Genomic DNA, 24,016 nt, shown 5'->3' with positions numbered 1-24,016 from the left:
CGATTTGGGAGATCTGTCCAGTGGTGAAAGTGGGGTGTTGAGATCTCCCACTATTAATGTGTGGGGTTTTATATGTGGTTTAAGCTTTAGTAATGTTTCTTTTACATATGTGGGTGCTCTTATGTTTGGGGCATATATGTTCAGAATTGAAACTTCATCTTGGTCGATCTTTCCTGTGACGAGGATGTAATGTCCTTCTTGATCTCTTTTGATTGATTTTAGTTTGAAGTCTATTTTGTTGGATATCAGGATGGCTACCCCTGCTTGTTTCTTAAGGCCATTTGATTGAAAAGTCTTTTCCCAGCCTTTTATTCTTAGGTAGTGTCTATCTTTGAATTTGAGATGTGTTTCTTGTATGCAGCAGAAGGATGGGTCCTGCTTTCGTATCCATTCTGTAAGTCTATGTCTTTTTATAGGTGAATTAAGTCCGTTGATATTAAGGGATATTAATGACCAGTGATTCTTCATCTCTGTTATTTTTGGTGGTAGTGTGTGTGTACTTCTCTTCTTTGGGGTTTACTGTTGTGGCTTTATCTATTGCCTGTGTTTTCAAGTGTGTATCTGACTTCCCTCGGTTGGAATTTTCCTTCTAGTGCTTTCTGTAGGGCTGGGTTTGTGGATAGGTATTGTTTAAATCTGGTTTTGTCTTCGAATGTCTTGTTCCTTCCGTCTATGATGATTGAAAGTTTTGCTGGGTATATTAGTCTGGGCTGACATCCATGGTCTCTTAGTGTCTGCATTACATCTGTCCAGGTCCTTCTGGCTTTCAAAGTCTCCATTGAGAAATCGGGTGTTATTCTGATGGGTTTACCTTTATAGGTCACTTGGCCTTTTTCCTTGGCTGCTCTTAATATTCTTTCTTTATTCTGTACATTTAGTTGTTTAATTATTATGTGTCGAGGGGACTTTTTTTGGGGGTCTAGTCTGTTTGGTGTTCTATAGGCTTCTTGTATCTTCATAGGCATTTCCTTCTTTAAGTTGGGAAAGTTTTCTTCTATAATTTTGTTGAATATATTTTCTGTGCCTTTGAGTTGGTATTCTTCACCTTCTTCTATCCCTATAATTCGTAAGTTTGGTCTTTTTATGGTGTCCCAGATTTCTTGGACATTTTGGTTCATGACTTTGTTGGCTTTAGTGTTTCCTTCGACTGATGGAACTATTTCTTCTACTGTATCTTCAATGCCAGAAATCCTCTCTTCCATCTCTTGCATTCTGTTGGTTATACTTGCATCCGAAGTTCCTGATCTTTTACTCAGGTTTTCTATTTCCAGCATTCCCTCTGTTTGTGTCTTTTTCATTTTTTCAATTTCCCTTTTCAGATCTTGGACTGTTTCCTTTGTTTGTTTCATTGCTTTTTCATGATTTTCTTTCAGTGCTTTATTGTTTTCTTCCAGGATTTTAATGTTTTCTTCCAGGACTTTATTGTTTTCTTGGAGGGCTTTATTGTTTTCTTCTAATTTGTTTGCCCTTTCCTCTAGTTGTTTACAGCGTTCTTCCAATTTTCTTGTCTTTTCCTCTACACACGCCTCTACCTTCTTCATGAAGTTACTCATAAGGCTACTTTCTTCTGCTTCTTCCAATTTTTGGTGTTCAGGTCTAGATGTTGGAGGCGAGCTAGGTTCTGGTGATGCTGTATTGCTCTTCATTTTGCTGTATGTACTTCTGCTTTGACGTCTGCCCATCTCCTTGTGATTCCTTCTTGGTCTTATCAGTGGACTTGCTTCACAAAGATCTGACAGACTCAGGAGGACTCTCTCTCTTGTCCAAAAGGGAGTTCTCTTGTCCAACTCTTTGGTCCAGAAGGGAAGTCAGGGGCAAGCTCTGGTCCAGAATGGCAGTCGGGGACAGGCTGGGAGCTGGGGGCCGGTCTCTAAGTCTCAGGAAGTGGGTGGGGTCTTGGGCAGATGGGCGTGGGGGCAGGGCGCGGAGACTGCAGGGGCTGCCGGGGGCTTGGAAATGGGTATCCCTCCCGGTGGGGCTAGAAGGGGAGCTGCCCGGTGGCCAGAACCCGGCGCCAAGCTGGGCAGGTCCTCCCGGGGTGGCTGGTGGCCAGGGATGGGGTCCGGGCTGGACCCAGGCACTCACCTCTGGTCCAGAAGGGAAGTTGTCGGGGGCAGGCTGGGAGCTGGGAGCCGGTCTCTAAGTCTCAGCGGTCTGAAATATTCTTATTATTGCATCAAATGCTTCCTTTTCTCCTTTGTTTAATTCTTCTTTTATATTTTTTGATGACTACTGATCTCAGCTTTCTAATCTAATTTCTACTTCTTACTGTATTTTCCACCTTGGCTTGTTAAGAATTTCTAACACAAACTCAAATGTAGTAATTACAACTATAATAACCTATCCTTTGCATTCTTAATTTCACGTATCACATTTCAATATACCTATCCATTTATTACTTACATGGATGGACTTTGAGCTCTCAAATGTTACGATCATATTCTTGGTATGCTGCATACTAGAATCTGCTATTCTACTGAGCTGCAATGGCAGACAATGTTGACTTAACCAACTGCTCATTAGACCAATGTATTTCTTTGTGCTTTTCATGCAACATCTTGCTTTGGAAACTCTGAACCCAAAGAATAAAAATAAACAAGAGGATGTTCTCAACTATCTGTGGATAAATGAGTAAGAATAACAACATCTTACAATTTATATGCATGGCTCAAACTAAACTACACAAAACCTTTGACACCCTTAAAACTGTAAAGTTATGTCATAAAACCTTGCATTGGTGGCCTAACCTTTGTCTCCCAATTGAAGTCTACTCAAAGCCTCTTTTTCTTCTTTCTTGTTGACTAAGACCCTGTGATCTGGCTTCTTAATTTATGCATATTTACCTGTCTCTGTTTTACTTATTTTAAACTAGGCTTAATATTTCTTTCTCTTTTTTTTTCAGCTTCTATTTTGGACAATGCATACTCACTGTACAGTAATTGGCTGTGGGATGTATGCATAATCTTGGTTGTGATGATGGTATTTTTCACTGGGCTCATTTTGCTTCTACTTGGGACCCTAAACCATAAGTAAGTGAAGCAGTGGGAGTGGGAACACCAAGGATGAGTCTCCTGTCTCTCTACATGAATCCCCATAAATCTAATCTTCACTTGGTAAAACAAGAGGAAAATAGAGGCTTAGATTATTGCTATCTTTCTTTACTTCCATAAGCAGATTGGGGGGTGTATTTTAGAATTCACATAGGCCTTGCTAACTGTTCATTAGTTTAGCATGTAGGCTTGCCTGTGGGAGACCATCTTTATTAGGTTAGTTGAGATGGGAAGATTGAGACCTTAACTGAGGGCTTCCTTATAGCATTCACTGTTTCTCCTTTCATACTTTCTGTGATATTAACCTCAAATATGAGGGGCTCTATCAGCCATCTCCACCACAGTGCCATGTTACCATGTTGAGCATTGCCCCCTGATAAAGTCTAATTTCTCACTTTTAATGCTGGATTCTCACTGAAAGCTGTTTTAAGGAAGCATCTTCTATAACTTACCAAGACAAAATTAACCCCACAGATTTTTCATTTATCCACCTACTATATCTAACTCTCTTTGAACTCTTACAAGGACATTCAGTAAAGCAGACTTAGAAAAGGTCTCCAGGAGTGCCAAGAAAGAAAATAGACATCCAAAGTGATTTAAGCCTATTAAAATAGAAAGAATCTTGCTTTTATTCTTTGGGTTCTTAGTTTCATCAATAAAGTAATTTAAACACAGACAAGAAGGAAAACTGTGGTGCAATTTTATTAATTTAAGAGAAAAACAGTTCAGTTTATGTATTTGCTATTACTAGGAGTCTAAGCTGGGCTCTTCCTTGCAGATTCCTGGGACATTCCCTTGTGCCAGGTTTTTGCCTGACCCCAAAATGTAGCCATTTTCAGTAGTCTCTTTCATTATTCTCATTTGTCCCCCCATAACTTCATATTTCACGTTTATATCCCCACTCTATCATGATATTTTATTTGTGCTGACATGTGATTTTATTGGTATGTTAATAAAGTTGACTGCAGATCAGAGCTAAGAGCAAGCCATTAAGCAGAAGTCTGGTAGTTGTAGCACACGCCCTTAATCTGATCACATGGTAGGCAAAGTCTCTGTGTGTTCAAGGACACAGCCAGCATGGTGACACATGTCTTTAATCCCAGTACCAACCATAGAGATCTGGAGGTCTGTATAGACAGACTGTGACAAAGAAGTCATGTGGTTGGGTTTAGAACCAATGAGAAGGCAGAACAGAAAGGCAGTAAAAAGACAGGACACAGGAAGAAGATCTCGCTCTCAGGGGAAGGACAGCAGCAAGTGGTAAGACAAGGTGGTCTTAGCTCTTGACTACTGCTCAAATTCTGGGCTTTTAACTCTTTATTTGGCTCTGTGTTTCTTATTTAATAAGACCATTTAGAATTACATCTATGTTTGGCGCCCAATGTGGGGCAAGAATTCATTAAAAACCTTTGGTAGTTATGGGCACAACTCAGTCCAGTTCAGCCTAGCTTGGCCCCAACTCGACCAGAGTTTACAGGCCCTAGGCCCAGCCGGGGCTACCAGTCTGGCTGCGTGCAGTTAGAGCTGCACTCAACCATAGCTGCTTGTGGCTGAATCACTAACTCACGTGGTCAGAACTTAAGGTAGCTGGAGCTCAGGCCAAATTGGTTCAAGTGGGAACTCATGGCTGGATTTCAGCTTTTAGCCAGAATGTGTGGCTACTCTTTCTCTCTCTCTTTCTCTCTCTCTCTCTCTCTCTCTCTCTCTCTCTCTCTCTCTCTCTCTGAGCAACCACACTAGGTAGCTGTTTTGAAATTCCCTCAGATTTCTACTGTTCTATGCAGACTTGGTAAGTCAATTAAAATATCAGATATTTTAAAGGGAAAAATTACTTAAAAGAAAACAAATTTTTTCCACATTAAAAAATGGATATTATATGTACAATAGAAGGTAATTAGTCTTTGTTTGATAAAAACTTTAGGCAGTCTGAAAATGGAACAATTATATGAGAAGATTAATGTTGATGGGATGTACATTATACCAATTATGCATATTATTACTTTAGTTATCCTTATTTTACAATTTAAAAAGATAGTAAATTTAAGGGCTAGGATAAAAGATTTAGAAAAACCCATCAAAATAAATTATAAAGAAATTCAGACTCAGACAGAAGAATTTAAGGGTGAAATTATTTCATGATTGGATTATAAGGTTATGGAAAGAAAGCCTGTTTCCAAGCAATCAAACTTAATTTATCTAGTAACTGTACAGCAGCTACCTGGTCAAGTGAATGTACAAAATAATTGGACTCCTATTGACATGTTAGATTTAAGAAGGTTTAAGGAGGCAATAGTATCTTATGGCATGCATTCCCCATTTGTAAAGCAAATGCTAAACTCCTGGTCAACTTGTAATAGGATTATTCCTCAGGACTGGAAAGAGCTGGTAAATGCTGTCCTAGAACCCAGAGCACAACTGCAGTGGTGAATGTAGTTCAGAGAAAAGGCTAAAACCATAGAAAGTCAGGGGAGGGCTAGAGATGTGAAAATCTCCCAGGATCAGCTTCTTGGAGAAGGCCAATATGCTGAAATACAAAGACAAGGTTTATATGATAACCAAACCCTAATTCTATGTTGAATGGCAGCTTTGAAGTCAGGGGACAGAATTGAGGAAGCAGGAAATTAAACTGAGTCATTCACAAAAGTTATACAGGGCCCAAAAGAATCCTTCACAGATTTCTTACAAAGACTGTCTTTAGCAGTAAACAGAATGGTCCTGAATTCAGAAGCTAGCCAGATAATAATAGAATCTTTGGCTTTTGAGAATGTGAATGCAGCATGCAAGAGAATAATCAGGCCATTAAAGGCAAGATCTGCACCCTTGGAAGATTGGATTAGAGACATTATTAATGTTGAATCTCATGGCTATGATGATATGTGGATAGGAGAAGCAATTTCAAGAGGTTTGGGGAATGTTAGATGTTTTGGATGTGGAAAGCAAGGACATTTGAAAAGGGACTGTAAACAGGTCATTCCTAGAAATAATGTTTCTTCAAGGAACAATGGCAACAGAATGCCCCTTCCTTCTGGAGTATGCAAAAGGTATGGTAAGGGTAAATATTGGACCAACAAATGTGGATCAACAAGGGACAGAAAAGGTAATCCTTTGTCTCCAACAGGAAACTCCCAGAGTGGCCTCAGGCAGGCCCCCACAGCAAATCCAGTTCAGACCTTTCCTGCCATCATAGAAGAAACACCTACTCAAAGCAATTAAATAACCAAATGCCTATTGGAATAAACCAGGCTGCTTGGGGTGATGGAACAGCTGAGTCAGAGAGAACAGAAAATTCAGGGGAAACCATAAAGAAAGTTTTTTTGGCAAACTTCTATAAATGAACAAAGGCCAAAATTAACAATAAGAATAAATAATATTTTCTTGTCTGGTCTGATAGACACAGGTGCTGACGTGACCATAATTGCACCAGAATTTTGGCATCCAACCTGACCTCTTAAGGTGGTAAACGTTGAGCTGTTAGGGATTGGAACATTATCTCCAGTGAAACAAAGTGCAAGATGGCTCGAATGTATAGGTCCAGAAGGGCAGAGAGGAAAATGAAAACCATATGTGGCTAACATAGCTGTGAACTTATGGGGTTGAGAACTGTTACAACAATGCAATACTCATCCCTCCAACCTCAAAAACAAATCATAAACTAAAACATGTTTCTGAGAGAAATATTAGAAGGTATTATTCTAATGAGTGGTCACCAGCCATCCAGATTGTACAAGAATAGGGCACAACAACTGATGATCTCCTAAAGATACCAATAGCTCTACCTTTAACAGACAAGCCTGTATGGGCTCAGCAATTGCCTTTAACAACAGAGAAACTGCAGGCTTTAGAAGAGCTGGTACAAGAGCAGTTAAATGCTCAGCATATTGAAGAATCAACCAGCCCTTGGAATTCTGTATCTGTTATTAAAAGGAAATCTGGTAAATGGAGAATGGTAACAGACCTTAGAGAAATTAACAAAGTAATTCATCCAATGGGCTCTCTAGAGTCCATAATTCCTTTGCCTACTCTGATACCTAAAGGATGGCCTCTTATAGTTATTGATTTATAAGACTGTTTGTTGATGTAACCAACTGTCTTATTAAAACAGAACCAATGTAAAAGAGAAAGCCAAGAGGTCAGAGCTCAGAGCTAAAATCTTACCTCCTGTAGTGCTCCTAGCTTCCCTGAAAGAGAGCAACTTCCTGTATGTCTGTCTTTAAGTAGTCTTTCTGCTCTGTCTTCTCACTGGTTGTAAACCCAAACACATGACTGACTCATCACTGCCTGTAAGTACCGGCCTCCAGGTCTTAAAGGCATATGTCTCCAATGTTGTCTGTATCCCTGAACACACAGAGATCTAACTAGCTCTTCTACAAAGTGCTGGGATTAAAGGCGTGAGCCGCCGCCGCCGCCGCCGCCGCCGCCACCGCCACCACCACCACCACCACCACGCTCTTGCTATGGCTCTAATAGCTCTGACCCTCCGGGAAACTTGATTTATTAACATACAATTAAAATCACATTTCAGTACAAATAAAATACCACCATAACTGTTTCTTTTCAATATCCCTACAAGAAAAAGACAAAGAAAGATTTGCCTTCACAGTGCCTACTTATAATAATTCTCAACCGGTTAAGAGATATCAATGGAGGGTCCTCCCACAGGGAATGTTGAATAGCCCAATCCTTTGCCAATATTTTGTACAACAGCCATTGGAAATTATATGTAAAAAATTTCCTAAATCTATAATTTATCATATGGATGATATTTTACTAGCTGACTCAAATGCAGACATTTAGAAAGAATGTTTGAAGAAGTAAAGAAAATTTTGCCTTGCTGGGGATTACAAATTGCTCCTGAAAAGATAAAGGGAGGAGAATCTATTAATTACTTATAAAACAGGTCTACAAAAAATTAGACCCCATAAGGTGCAAATTAGGAGAGATCTATTGCGGACTATTAATGACTTTCAAAGATTATTTGGAGACATTTCTCATCTACGAACTGTTGTTGGGGTAAAAAATGATGAACTGAATAATTTGTTCAAAACCTTAGAAGGTGACAAGGACTTAAATAGTCCAAGAGAATTATCACCTGAAGCTGAGAAAGAATTGGCCTTGGTAGAAAAGAAAGTACATGAAGGGCACGTGGATCATATTGATCCAAAGCTGGATTGCATTTTGGTTATTTTATTCTCTAGGCATTCTCCTACAGGAATTTTAATACAGAGGGAAGATATTATATTGGAATGGATATTTTTACCGAATAAATAGAGTCAAAAATTAAAAACTTATGTGGAAAAAATCTCTGACTTGATTTTGAAAGGAAAATTGAAACTTCATCAGTTAGCAGGAATAGACTGAGCAGAAATTGTCTTACCTTTAACTAAGGAGGACACTGAAAAATTATGGGCAGTAAGTGAACCTTGGCAAAGAGCTTGCAATAATTTTTTGGGAGAGATTAACAGGAAATATCCCAAATGTGATAGAATTGATCTTATAGTTTTCCTTGAATTGTACAGGAAACACCCATATCTGGAACCCATACCTTTTATACAGATGCAAACAAACAAGAAAAGGCAGGTTAGAAATCAGAAAACTTAAGTAAAGTGGTTCAAAGTCCTTATAATTCAGTTCAAAAATCAGAAGTGTATGCTCTTCTGTTGGTATTAATGGATTTTTCAGAAACTCTCAACATAGTTACTGACTCTCAGTATGCTGAAAGTATGGTATTACAGATCAAGAATGCAGAATTTATCACTGATGAGTCATAATTAACTTCACTATTTATTCAGTTACAAGATATAATCAGGAACAGGAGTCATCCTTTATATATAACTCACATCCAATCCCATACGCGTCTGCCAGGCCCTGTAGCACAAGGTAATGATGAAATTGATAAATTATTGATAGGAAATGTGCTGGGTGCCTCAGAATGTCATAAAAAACATATGTCAATAGTAAAGAAACCCGTAAAAAAAGGATTTTCTATAACCTGGCAACAAGTCAAAGAAATTGTAAGGAAATGTCCTACTTGTTCCTTTCACAATCAGACGCCATTACCAGCAGGATATAATCCAAAAGGTATTCAGAGGAATGAAATCTGGCAGATGGATGTGATTCACTTTACAGAATTTGGAAAACTGAAATATGTGCACCATACCATTGGTACTTATTCAGGATTTCAATGGGCAACTGCTTTGAGTTCTGAAAAAGCTGACTCTGTAATTACTCACTTGCTAGAAGTTATGGCCATCATGGGTTACCTACACAAATTAAAATTGAGAATACTCCATCATATATCTCTGTTAAAATGAAACAGTTTTTTGCTTATTACAATATAAAGCACAGGTATACCATATAATTCTATAGGTCAAGCAATTATAGCAAGATCAAACAGAACTCCAAAGTATATGCTAAATAAACAGAAAGGGGTAACAAAAACCCCCAGAAATAGACTGCATAATGCTCTATTAACTTTGAATTTTCTCAATGCTAATGAGAAAGGAACAGCAGCTGCAGACAGACATTGGATCCTAGAAAAAAAACTACAGAATTAAATCAGCCTATATACTTTAAGGATGTGCTGACCTCAGAATGAAAACCAGGGTATGTGGTACATTGAGGATGAGGTTTTGCTTTTTTTTCCCTACAGGAGAAGATAAGCGATGGATACCATCAAAATTGATAAAGGTTCAATTTGCACAAGAGAGACCTCTTAATTAGAAGAGGTGATAGTTCATCAACCAGCGTGACCATCCAATTTAAACTAACTTATACCATTAACATATGCCTTTTCATTTAATCAGATATAACTTACCAAAAGGGAACCTCCCCAAAGTTAGTCTTGGTAAAAGGTTTTTGTTTTTGTCTTTTAGGAGAATGAAGGCTAAGGAATCTGAAGAACACTCGACAAATAAGACAACTGAAGAAAAAGGACAAATCATCTAAAAAATGTCCCAAGAAAAAGAGTAAAATGACCTATTTGTATATCATCTAAAAAATTTTATAAGTCTTCCTAAATGTTTGTTTCTGCTTTTCTCTAAAGATATTTAACACAAATGGTCTTTTTGTAGTCCCAGTTCAATTAAAATTTAAAGCTGGCTTTGGAGCTGGAGAATGGCTCTCTCCTTCTTTAAAATCAAGCATGTTGTTAAAAGGAAATGCAAACTCCCTGTATCATGCCAGAAGAAAGAGTCATATTCTGATATTGGACAGGAGAAAACAAACAAAAAAAATTAAGGGACTATTCTATTACTACTAATCTCAGTTCTTTGATTCTATTCTAATCCTTTAAACTTTTCTTAAAGTATGAATTTTATATCAAAATTTACAAGATATATATATAACTTTGTTAAGATATTAATGTTCATATAGAGCACTAACTAATTCTATAAAAAAGCCTTCAATTAGCTGTCTATACATGTCTTTGTGTTTGTGTCTCTATCAGTTTTCCACAAGAAATCACGGCCAGGCCTAACATCAGATTTGAAATCTCCAGGAAGAAGATGAGGCTCCACAACAACAACAACAATTCCACGTGGAAATAATAATACAACTAAGCTGACTAACATCATCTACAAATGAACTTTGGACTGCAAACTGCTCAGAGCAATTTTGAGATAGCTAGCTGAGATGATCCAGTTTCACAGACTACTTGGATAAGGACTTGAAATAAGCCCTGAACAGCATTATGCACAGAGTTGGACAACAAAGGGTATAGCTACCTTTCCTAGAATTTGAAAATTAACCCAAATTTTTTCTTTTCAGAATAAAGATGCCTTCACACATATCCAACAGGAAGTAATTTTAAGAATAAAATGCCCACATTCCCAAAGAGGTGGTATGGGGCAGGTGGTTTTTGCTCTCTTCATGGGTTTTGGATCTGGGATAATTTTCATTGTTTAGGAGGCTTTTTTACAAGTTGTTGTTAAGGGTTAGGAAAAGGATTAAGCAAAGGAGATTAGATTAAGGTTCGTGTTTTTTTATTCTTATAAAAAGAGATATATAGAAATGATAGAATAGAGGGTCAATTATTGAATCTACTCTGAAACTACAGAGAAGATATAGTAAAAATATAGATAAAAAGATAGACTATTGAATCTACTTTTAAAAGACAATTACTAGTTTTAAATAGTTTACATTGGATTGGATTTTTGTATATTGTATACAAAATGTGTATATTGAGATTAATATTGTTAGAAAATTCTATACGTCTATTTCTAATCTTGTTCAACATATTGTACTTATACCGTTCATTTAACAATGTAATGCAATTTGCTGATCTTTGAATGTTATTATTACCAACTTAGGATATAAAAAAATGAAAGTTAATAGTTAGACATTACAATCTAACTGGTAGTCATATTAGGTATGTTTTCAAGATCGAGGATATATATTTTAGATAGGTCATCTTAAAACCCTTCAGAGATCTACAGAATATGGCATTTAAGATGTTTTAATAACTTAGAAAATTTTTTCTGTTTTAATGACTATGAGACATGTTGGCTCCTGGCAGTACCAATCTACTTCAGAGAAAATATGGGCATTGAAGAAACTGTATATGGAGTTAACTTTCATTGTGGCAAAAGTTAACTACTGGACAACAAAGTATCCTCAAATCAACTGCTGACAAACAGGACAAAATGGACAGACATGACATGAAACAAAAGACTACCAATTCTTGCCAAGACAAGTGTGGTTGTGGCTTTAGCAACAGGCATCCTCTGAGGCCAGGACAAAATGCCACCATCCCTGAAGTGACCTTTGCAATCTGGAAAAGGTACAGTGCACCTTTCTTCAACGGCATCTGTACAGGCAGTGGACTGATGGCTTCTGATGTGCAGTAGAACAGCAGCTGAAACAGTTATTCTTGAAAGAGTAACTAAGTTGATGGAGTCTAACCTCTCAATAGTAGACTGGCATTTAATAAAAGAGATGAAGCCACCCACAAGCCAAGAAGAATGGACAACTGAATTAAAAAAAATCAACAATTTCCAGAATTTAAAATCCTGAATCATGACAGGACACTAGTGGAATTCAGGTGTTTTTGGTACATGGACTACTCTCACCAAATGTGAGGTCGAACTGTTGGCCTTATGAACATCTTACTTCACAAATGAGTCTGTCAGATATGCTAAGCCTATAGGCTGAAGATGATGCCCCAATGCTGTGGAGACACATCGGGTGACTGTCCAGGCAGCTGGCTGTTTCTGTCAACTCACATTTTTTTGGAAGTCACTTGTTTGCACTTCCTGGTTTTTTAGTTAATATTACTTCCTTCTTGGGTCTCTGAAGGAGTTGAAGATTAGATAGTTATGATTTTAATTATAGTTATTAAAGATTAGGTAGTTAGAGTTATAATTTTCCTTGTTAAGATTTTTAGAAAAGAAACTCACTAAAGAGGTGTAGGTGTATAAATACGAAAGACATTATAAGATAGTTCTGTTAGTAATGTAAGTTAGGATAGAAAGTAAATAAGGTACATTTTGGACTTACCAAAATAGGATAGATAATGGAATTAATTTCTCTGAGTTTGTCAAATGCAAATGGACTAGACATTATTTAAGTATATATTGTATATAGTTATTGTACTTATTGTATGTAGTTTTTCTTTTATTAGTTATAACATTTTTCCTTTTTCCTTTTTACTAGAATAGAAGGGGGAAATACGGTGATATTTTATTTGTGCTGAAATGTGATTTTATTGGTATGTTAATAAAGTTGACTACGGATCAGAGCTAAGAGCAAGCCATTAAAAAGAGTCTGGTAGTGGTAGTACATGCCCTTAATCTGATCACATGGTAGGCAATGTCTCTGTGTGTTCAAGGACACAGCCAGCAAGGTGACTTTTCATCATGGTACCAACCATAGAGACCTGGAGGTCTGTATAAACAGGCAGTGATGAGGAAGTCATGTGGGTGGATTTAGAACCAATGAAAAGGCAGAACAGAAAGACAATAAAAAGACAGGACACAGGAAGAAGGTCTCTCTGGGGAAGGAGAGCAGCAAGTGGTAAGATGAGGTGGTCTCAGCTCTTGGCTACTGCTCAATCTCTGGGCTTTTAACTCTTTATTTGGCTCTATGTTTCTAATTTAATAAGACCATTTAGAATTACATCTATACCACTCACTCTCAGTACACTCATGAAGTCTCTTCTATTTCTCACTTCCTAGGGAGATCTGGGTGTCTCCTCATGAACTGTCCTTGTTACCTAGTCTCTCTGGGTCTGTAGATTATAGCATAGTTCTCCTTAACTTTACAGCTAATATCCACTTACTAGTGAGTACATACTATGTTTGTTTTCTTTGTGTGGATTAGCACACTCAGGATGATTTTTTTCTAGTTCCATTCATTTGCCTTCAAATTTCTTGGTATACTTGTTTCTAACAATTGAATAATACTCCATTGTATAAATGTACCACATTTTCTTTATCCATTCCTCCATTTAGGGACATCTAGGTAGTGTAACATGAAGTGGAGCTTTCTGTCCCATATGCCCGATTATACCTGGAGGTCACTTCCCAAATTACCACACAGATGCTAATGTTAATTATAAATGCTTGGCTGATGGTTCAGGTTTATTACTAACTAGCTCTTACATTTAAATTAACCCATATCCATTAATCTATACATCACCCCATGGCTTGTCACTTACCATTTCTCTGGCATCTTGTATCATGTGAGGTTGGCCATTGTCTGCTCTGACATTGCCCTTCTTCATCTCCATCTTCAGAGTGATGGTACCGCCTAATGTAGATGAATTTCTAAATAGTCTTATTAAATGAAAAGCACAAAGCCAAACATAGGGGTGAAAGGCTTAGAGAGATTCGAGAAATAGGGAAAACCACCAGCCAATCTTACCTCACCAACTCTGCAGCTTCCAAATGTGAGTTGTTTCCTGTCTACCATGTCTATATGCTTTGCTGTTCTGTTCTTTCATTGGCTCTCTTAGCCAAGCTACTCACTTCTCTATCTCTTCACTTTCTCACTTCCTCTTCCTGCCCAGCTCTGTCATTTTCTGTCTGTCTGTACAGACCTCCAGACCTCCATGGTAAACTAGTGCTGTGAGATAATGCTTTTGTACACTAGTTTAATAAAATGCTGATTGGCCAGTAGCCATAAGTGTGTGGATTTATGTCTGAGTCTTCAATTAAATTCAATTGAGTCATTTGTCTGTTTTTATGCCAATATCATGCAGTTTTTATTAGTATGACTCTGTAGTAGAGCTTAAAATCAGTGATGGTGATCCCTCCAGAAGTTCTTTTATTGTACAGGATTGTTTTAGCTGTCCTAGATTTTTTGCTTTTCCATATGAAGTTGATTATTGGTATTTCAAGGAGTGTAAAGAATTGTGTTGGGATTTTAATGGGGGGTTGCATTGAATCTGTACATTGCTTTTGGTAAAATGGCTATTTGTAGTATGTTTATCATACAGATTCATGAGCATGAGAGATCTTTTCATTTTCTGATATCTTCTCCAATTTCTTCCTTTGAAGATGTGACGTTCTTGTCATACAAGTCTTTCACTTGCTTGGATAGAGTTCCACCAAGATATTTTATATTATTTGAGGCTGTTGTAAAGTTTGTTGATTCTCTGATTTGTTTCTCAGACATCTTATCCTTTGTATATAGGAGGGTTACTGATTTTTTTCTTTTCTTTCTTTCTTTTTTTTTTTTTGAGACAGAGTTTCTCTGTGTAGCTTTAGAGCCTCTCCTGAAAGTCACTCTGTAAATCAGGCAGGCCTCAAACTCACAGAGATCTGCCTGCCTCTGCCTTACAAATGCTGGGTTTAAAGGCACAAGCCACCACCACCCAGCTAATTTTTTTTTTTTTGGTTTTTCGAGACAGGGTTTCTTTGTGTAGCTTTGCACCTTTCCTGGAGCTCACTTGGTAGCCCAGGCTGGCCTAGAACTCACAGAGATCCGGCTGGCTCTGCCTCCCGAGTGCTGGGATTAAAGGCGTGGGCCACCACCACCAGGCCCCAGCTAATTTTTTAAATTAATCTTGTATCCAGCCATTGTCTAAAGCTGTTAACAGTTGTAGGAGTTCCCTGGTAGAGTTTTTTGGGTTGCTTATGTATACTATCATATAATCTGTAAATAATGATACCTTAACTTCTTTTTTTCTAATTTCTATCCCTTTGAATTCTGTGGTGATATATTGTGTCCCCCAATATATTGTACACCCCAATAAAGTTTATCTGAAGATCAGAGGAAAAATCCATCCACTATGGTAAACATACATGCTGTGGGATAAAGCTCTTGTACATTGGTTTAGTAAAATGCTTATTGGCCAGTAGCCAGGCAGGAAGTATAGATGGGATGAGCAGACTAAAAGAATCCTGGGAAGAGGAAGGGTAGAGTCAAGAGTCACCAGCCAGACACAGAGATGACAAGACAGAACTGAGAAAAGTTACCAAGCCATGTGGCTAAAGATATATAAGAATTATGGGTTAATTTAAGTGTAAGAGCTAGTCAGTAATAAGCCGGAGCCAATGGCCAAGCAGTTATAAATAATGTTAAGCTTCCAAGTGATTCTTTCATAAATGGGCCCCAGGGCTGCAGGGGCCTGGTGGGACCAGAGAAACATTCTGACTATACATAGAGGTCAGGCAATGGTAGCACACTCCTTTAGTTCTATCAGTCAGAAGGCAGATATCTGTCTGGATCTCTGTGAGTTCAAGGCCACACTGGGAACAGAGTGGCACTTTCCTTTAATCTCAGCACTAACCCTAGGAGGGGTCTGGAAGTCTGTATGGACAGACAAGAAGTGATGTAGCTGGGCAGAGAAAGAAAGTGAGATGCAAAACAGAAAGGCATATAGGTGTGTGTGTGTATAAAGGAAGTAGGTCTCTTAGGCTGAGGATCTCCAAGTGGTAAGAATGTGGCTGGCTTCTTTCTGCTTTTCTGATCTCTGTTTTTTACCCAATACCTGGCTCTTGGTTTTTATTACTAACACTGTTTAGCAAATTGTCTTACAAATTTTCTTCAGTTGTTTTATTGCTCTAGCAAGAACTTTGAGTACTATATTGAAGAGATATGGAGAGAGTGGAAAGCCTAGATTTCTTGTTTTTAGTTGAATTGCTTTGATTTTCTCTCTATTTAATTTGATGTTGGCAATCAGCTTGCTGTATATTGCCTTTATTATGCTTAGGTATGTTGCTTGTATCTCTGATATCTCCAAGACTTTTATCATTAAAGGGTGTTGGATTTTGTAAAAGGCTTTTTCAGCATCCTACAAGATAATCATGTTTTTTTTTCTCTCTCAGTTTATTTATATGGTAGATTACATAGACAGATTTTTGTATGTTGAACCATTCCTGCATCTCTGGGACAAAGCAAACTTGGTCATGGTAAATGAATGATCATTTTGATGTGTTCTTGGATTCAGTTTGCCATTATTTTATTGATTATTTTGTATCAATGTTCACTATTGAAATTCCTCTGTAATTCTTTTTCTTTGTTGAGTCTTTTTGTGGTTTGGGGATCAGGATGATTATGGCCTTATAAAAAGAATTTTGTAATGTTCCTTCTATTTCTATCTTGTGAAATAATTTGAAAAGTATTGGTATTAGCACTTCTTTGAAAGTTTGGTAGAATTTTACATTGAAACCATGTAGCTCTGGGTTTTTGTTGTTGTTGTAAGAATTGTAATGACTACTTCTAATTCTTATGGGATATTAGTCTATTTAAATTGTTTATCTCATCTTTATTTAACTTAGGTAAGTGGTATCTATCAAGAGATTTGTTCATTTCTTTTAGATTTTAAAGTTTTGTGAAGTACAGATTTTTGAAGTATTACCTGATGATTCTCTGAATTTCCTCAGAGTCCATTGTTATGTCCCCTTTTTTGTTTGACTTCATTGATTTGGATATTTTCTCTCTGCCTTTTAGTTAATTTGGATAAGGTTTTTTTTTTAATTTTCTTGAACCAATTATTTATTTCATTGATTCTTTGTATTGTTTTCTTTGTTTGTATTTCATTGGTTTCAGCCCTCAGTTTATCTTCTGCCATTTACTCCTTTTAGGTATGTCCACCTCTTTTTTGTTCTAGAGCTTTCATTTGTGTTGTTAAGTTGCTAGTATGAGATCTCCAAATTCTTCATCAAGGCCCTTAGTGCTATAAAATTTCCTCTTGGCAGTGTTTTTATTGTTTTCCATAAGTTTGAGTATGTTGTGCATTGGTTTTCACTGATCTCTAGGAAGTCTTTAACTTCTTTCTTTATTTCTTTCTCCAACCAGTAGTAACTTAGTAGAGAGCTATTCAGTTTCCATGAGTTTGCAGGCTTTCTATTGTTGAAGTCCAGTTTAATCCATGGTGGTATGTAAGATACAGGGGGTTATTTCAATTTTTTTACTCTTTTTATTGTATTCTTTTATGTAAGAAATGTTTTATCAATTTTACATACCAACCACAGATCCCCCTTTCATCCCTCCTCCTGCTTCCCCCAGCCTTCTCCGCAACCCAGCCCCCATCCACTTTTATATTTGTTGGGACTTGCTTTGTGGTTGAATATGTAGTCAATTTTGGAGAAGGTTCAAATCCATGTGGTGCTGAGAAGAAGGTAAATACTTTTGTGCTTGAGTGAAACATTCTGTAGATATCTGTTAGGTCCATTTGAGTCATATTAATTTTGTTATTTCTCTGATTATTTTGTTTCTGTATGGATGACCTGTCCAAAGATGAGAGTTGGGTTTTAAAGTCTCCAACTTTTTTTCCAACCCTTTACTTTGAGTAATTCCTGTTTTTGATATTGAGGTATGTTTCATGTATGCGAAAGAATGATGGATCCCACATTCATATCCAATCTGTTAGCCTCTGTCTTTTTATTGGTGAATTGACTCCACTGATATTGTAGAATATTAATGACCAATGATTATTAATTCCTGTTACTTTCTTGGTGGTGGTGGTAGTGTGTGTGTGTGTGTGTGTGTGTGTGTGTGTGTGTGTGTGTGTTTACCTTCTTCAGGTTATGCTGTTGTGAGATTATCTATTGCCCATGATTTTGTGAGTATACTTTATTTCCTAGGGTTGGAGTTTTCCTTCTAGTACCTCTTTAGTGATAAATTTGTGGATAGGTATTGTTTAAATTTGATATTGACATAAAATATCTTGTTTTCTCCATCTATGGTGATTGACAATATTGTTGGGTATAGTAGTCTGGGTTACTATCTGTGGTCTCTCAGAGTCTGCTAGACATCAATCCTGGCCCTTTTGAACTTCAGGGTCTCTACTGAGAAGTTGGTGTGATTCTAATAGGTCTGCCTTTATACATTACTTAACCATTTTTTCCCTTGCTGTTTTGAATATTCTTTCTTTGTTCTGTATGTTTAGTATTTTGATTATTATATGGTGAGGGGATTTTGTTTTCTGATCCATTCTATTTGGTGTTCTTTAAGCTTCTTGTACCTTTATAGGCATGTCCTTATTTAGGTTGGGAAAATTTGTCTCCTATGATTTTGTTAAATATATTCTCTGGGTTTTTGAGATATGTTTCTTCTCCTTCTTCTACCACTATTATTCTTATATTTGGTCATTTCATAGTGTCCCAGATTTTCTGGATGATTTGTGTTAGGAATTTTTTAGATTTAACATTTTCTTTGACTGATTAATACTTTTCCTCTATTGTGCCTTCAACACCTGAGATTCTCTCTTCCATCTCTTATATTCTGTTGGTGATGCTTGAATTTGTAGCTCCTGTCCACTTACCTAGATTTTCCATTTCTAGGATTCTCTCAGTTTTTTATTTTCTTTATTGCCTCTATTCCTGTTTTCAGGTCTTGAACCAATTCCTTTATTTTTTTGTTGTTGTTGTTGATTCTTGATTTTCTTTTAGGAATTTATTAATTATCTTCTCTGTAGCTTGAGTTTTCCTGCCTTGCCCACAGTCTGGACAAATCTTTGTCACCTGCCAGTCCCACAGCTGCTCAGACCCAACCAAGTAAACACAGAGACTTATATTGCTTTCAAACTGTATGGCCGTGGCAGGCTTCTTGCTAACTGTTCTTATAGCTTAAATTAACCCATTTCTATGAATCTATACCTTGCCACATGGCTGGTGGCTTACCGGTGTCTTCACATGCTGCTGGTCATGGTGGCAGCTGGCAGTGTCTCTCTGCCTCAGCCTTCCGCTTCCCAGAATTCTCCTCTCTCCTTGTCCCACCTACTTCCTGCCTAGCCACTGGCCAATCAGTGTTTTATTTATTGACCAATCAGAGCAATTTGACATACAGACCATCCCACAGCACTTCTCCATTTTTCTGGTTTGTCTTTTGTAGTGGGTAGCCATTCCAGCTTTGATCTGGAAGTTCCAAGCCCCATTGAGACTTTGGCAACTGTCATGCCTATGAGGCGGGGCTAGGGAAGGTGCCTGGAGACCTGAGATCTGGATGGGCCAGCGCTTTCTCTGTTCCAGGACCATGAACAGTGGAAGAGAACTGAGCAGAGGTCCAGAGAGCACTGCTGTACTGCAATACACCTTTTCCAGACCCTGCGACCTACCTATCCCTTAATTTGTAAGTTACACCATTAAATAAATATCCTTTTAACTATGTGGAGTGGCCTTAATAATTTCACCAATATCTAGCGCTCACGTTGGGCAAATTCCAAAGACCTGGCTGGCTCCTTCCTGGCTGGTAGGTACCTAAACATGCCTGCAAAGTTCCAAATAACCAGGGAATGCCTACATGGTTCCATTCCTGAAAATGGCAGCAGCTAGTCTGGTCTCAGTTCCCTAGCTTAGCCTGAGACCAGCAAAAGAGGCACTCCTCTGCTCCTTCAGTGCTGGTTCAGGTTTCCGCTGTCTCAACTCCAGCCAAAATCACCAGCAGGCCCTGCTTTAGAGCTGTACCAATGCCACCTGCTGGTTAAAAAGTGCTACTACATGCCCCCAAACCATGAAAGGTAAGCATATTGTTTCAAGTAAAGGTACTTGATAATTTTACACCTTAAAATTGACTAAAATTTTGAGTAATTCTTGTAATATAGCCGACAACATTACCTCACAAGAATTTAAAAACCTTTTTGCCTGTATGATGAATGACATCTTCCTGGAAATATACGACATTCCTAAGGCATATTTGGCCTGTACCATTTTGGCATTCATTGTAATAATTCACACAGTGTTCAAACACTGGTTTAATAACAAGAACAAAGATGAGTCATTATTGGGACTGATACAGGCTTTAAAAGATAGCAATGAGGGCTTACAAAAAAAGACTCTTTCTCTGGAATCTGATTTAAAAGATAGCAATGAAGGCTTACAGAAAAAGATTCTCTCTCTGGAATCTGCTTTAAAAGATAGCAATGAAGACTTACAAAAAAAGATTCTCTCTCTGGAATCTGCTGATCAGGATTTACAAAACAGGCTTGTACTGAAAGTTGATCTTATTGATAATAAATGTGAATATTTAATGGACAGAACACTAACTCTCCAGACACTATATAAGGAAGAAGATTATCATTAATTGATAAGATAAGGTCCATGGAATCATGTGTTTCTGAGGAACATAAAAACTTCTATGATTCCATGAGAAATCTGGAGTCCCTTGCCAGAGAGGAGGTTCACTACCTAGAACAGACCCTAGGTGCTCGTTTGCAAGCCCTAGAAGAAACTCTCAGTAAACATGACAAGGGACCTAATAAGCAGAAGGGCAAGACCGTAGAGGTTGTAACATCTCCAAATGACTCCCATACAATGGCTTATCCTGTTATCATCCATGAGAAGCCAGCAGATGACACACACCCTGAGCCATATAATACATATACATTACAACTAATTTCAACAAGGGACTTTAAAAAATATAAAGGAAGCAGTAGTTACATATGGGATACACATCACATATGTAAGACAGATGTTAAATTCGTGGTCTACCTCACATAGAATCATTTCAGATGACTGGCATCAGTTAATTTCAGCTGTTCTAGAATATAGCCAGCAGTTACAGTGGAAAAGCTGGTTGAGAGAAGAGGAAAAAAATTTAGAACAACAAGGTAAAATCAGAGGCTTTGTGATCTCCCATGATCAAATACTTGGTGAGGGATGTTTCACTGACAGGAATGTACAAGCCACTTATGATGAGCATACAATATCCCTATGCCACACAGCAGCTCTAAATGTTTGGGAAAAATTCCAGAACCTGGAAAATCAACTGAGATATACACAAAGATATTTCATGGACCACATGAACCCTTCACTGATTTTTTTACAAAGACTGAACACAGCTATAACAAGAGCTGTGTCAGATAAAGAATTAAGAAAAGTATTAACTGAGTCCTTGGTGTTCAACAATGCTAATGCAGAATGCAGAAGAATACTTACACCATTAAAGATCAGATCAGCTCCTTTGGAAGAATGGATTCAATATACTAATGGTGTTCAGTCTCTTAACTACAGTAATGAGGCTTGGATAGGAGAGACAAATCCCAGAGGTGAAAGAAGGCCCTGTCGCTGGGCAGTGGTGGCACATGTCTTTAATCCCAGCAGTCGGGAGGCAGAGGCAGGCGGATCTCTGTGAGTTCGAGGCCAGCCTGGTCTACAGAGCGAGTTCCAGGAAAGGAGCAAAGCTACACAGAGAAACCCTGTCTCGAAAAACCAAAAAAAAAAAAAAAAAGGCCCTGTAGTACCAAATATTTTAAGTGTGTGGTACACCAGGTCATATAAGTAAAAACTGTACATGGGGTACTCCTAGAAGTAATACTACTTCTAGGAATAGCCTAAACAGGAGACCCCAACCACCTCCAGGAGTATGTAGAAGATGTGGCAAAGGCCAACATTGGACCAGTGAGTGCAGATCAAAACTAGATATACAAGGCAACCCTTTACTGGCGGGAAACACCTCAGGGGGCCTCTTGCAGACCCCCAAATCAAACGTAGTATGAACATTCCGAGCCACTGTAGAAGAAATTCCTCACCAGGACAACTGAATAAACCAATGCCTAATGTAAAAACCGATACTGCAATGGATGATAAAACAGCTTTGATAGATGGATCACAGTTTACAAAGAACACTATAAAACAAATATTTTGGCAGACTTCCATAAATGAACAAAGACCAAAGCTTAGAATTCAAGTTAATGGCCTGGTTCTGGAGGGCATGGTAGACACAGGTGCAGATGTGACTTTAATTACACCAAAATCGTGGCATCCGAATTGGACTCTTCAAGAGGTAGATGTCCAACTTTTAGGGATTGGCACCCTATCTCAGATAAAACAGAGTTTGAGATGGGTTGAATGCATAGGATCAGAAGGCCAGAGAGGATGGCTGAAGCCATATGTAGCAAATGTAGCGGTAATCTTTGGGGCCGAGATTTGTTACAACAGTGGAATACCCAGATTAAAATTCCTACACTTTCAGAAAAGGAATACAGACCAATGCATGTTTCTAGGAATAATATCATGACATGCTATAAAAATCAGTCACCAACCATTCAGGCTGCTCACAAACAGAGCACGACTGTTGTGGAACTCTCAGAAGTACCAACTGCCTTACATTTAAAATGGCTAACTAATAAACCTGTCTGGGTTGGACAATGGCCTTTGACAAAAGAGAAGCTACAAGCTTTAGAACAGCTGGTTCAAGAGCAGTTAAATGCTCAACACACTGAAGAATCTACCAGCCCTTGGAATTCTCCTGTATTTGTTATTTAAAAAAAAGTCTGGTAATTGGAGAATGTTGACAGATCTGAGAGCTATTAATAAAGTAATTCAGCCAATGGGCTCCCTACAGACTGGGATGCCATTGCCCTCTCTGCTACCCAAAGAATGGCCTATAATAGTTATTGACTTAAAAGACGGTTTCTTTACCATACCCTTACAAGAAAATGATAGAGAAAAATTTGCCTTCACAGTACCTAATTATAATAATTCTCAGCCAGTCAAGAGATATCAATGGAAGGTCCTCCCACAGGGAATGTTATACAGCCCTATGTTGTGCCAATACTTTGTGCAGAAACCATTGGAGATAATTCGTGTAAAGTTTCTACAATCCATAATTTATCACTATATGGATGATATCCTATTAGCTGATCCAAAGTTAGATACTTTAGAAAGCATGTTTGAAGAAGTAAAAAAAGTTTTGCCTCGCTGGGGACTGCAAATTGCTCCTGAAAAAATACAAAGAGGAGATTCTATTAATTACTTAGGATATAAGCTAGAGCTACAAAAAATTTGACCCCAAAAGGTACAACTAAGGAGAGATAGATTGAAGACTTTTAATGATTTTCAAAAGTTATTAGGAAGCATTTCCAACTTACTGGGTATCATGGAAATACCCCAAGATGGACTACAAAATTTGGCTAACACTCTAGAAGGGGACAAAGAATTAGATAGTCCAAGAGAATTATCAGCCGAAGCTGAGAAGGAATTGGCTCTAGTAGAAAAGACAATTCGAGAAGCACATGTAGATCGCGTGGATCCAGAACTTAAATGCACTCTGGTCATACTTACTTCCAGATATTCCCCAACAGGTATTTTGATGCAGAGGGAAGATATTATATTGGAATGGATAATCCTATCGTGTAAACCAAATAAGAAATTAAAGACTTATATAGAAAAGATCTCTGATTTGATTCAAAAGGGTAAATTAAGACTTCGCCAGTTGACAGGAATGGACCCAGCAGAAATTGTAGTACCTTTAACTAATGAGGAAATTTCATCACTATGAAAAGATAATGAATACTGGCAGAGAGCCTGCAGTAACTATTTGGGAGAGATTAACAACCATTATCCCAAAAGCAAGAGAATAGAATTCATAAAGAAGACTGAAATGGGTCCTTCCTCACATTGCATGACAAAAGCCAACTTCTGGAGTCCTCACATTCTATACTGATGCAAATAAATCAGCGAAAGCAGGATATAAATCAGGAGACTTAAGTAAAATGGTACAAAGTCCATACAGCTCTATACAAAAGGCAGAACTGTATGCCATTCTTGTGGTACTGATGGACTTTACAGAACCACTCAATATAG

General features: G+C 37.9%; 1 protein-coding gene across 4 annotated transcripts in view; it reads left to right on the top strand.

Moving 5' to 3' along the window:
* The window catches only part of LOC102905253 (selection and upkeep of intraepithelial T-cells protein 10-like), a 44,256-nt gene extending 26,399 nt beyond the window's left edge, over positions 1-17,857 (top strand). Inside the window, exons 6-8 of one of the 4 annotated variants that reach the window (XM_076564785.1) lie at positions 2,903-3,029; positions 9,923-10,015; positions 10,546-17,857. In XM_076564785.1, coding sequence (XP_076420900.1) covers positions 2,903-3,029; positions 9,923-9,995 — 200 coding nt within the window. In that variant the 3' untranslated portion in view covers positions 9,996-10,015; positions 10,546-17,857. Of the gene's footprint in view, positions 1-2,902; positions 3,030-9,922; positions 10,032-10,494 lie in introns of all 4 variants that reach the window. The other 3 variants (XM_076564784.1, XM_076564783.1, XM_076564782.1) reach the window with 3 other exon arrangements.
* Positions 17,858-24,016: the final 6,159 nt, after the last annotated feature.

This window comes from Peromyscus maniculatus, chromosome 2, assembly GCF_049852395.1.
Source record: "Peromyscus maniculatus bairdii isolate BWxNUB_F1_BW_parent chromosome 2, HU_Pman_BW_mat_3.1, whole genome shotgun sequence".
NCBI lineage: Eukaryota > Metazoa > Chordata > Mammalia > Rodentia > Cricetidae > Peromyscus > Peromyscus maniculatus.
Note: the sequence above shows the minus strand (reverse complement) of the source record. Positions and strands in the feature narration are given on the sequence as shown.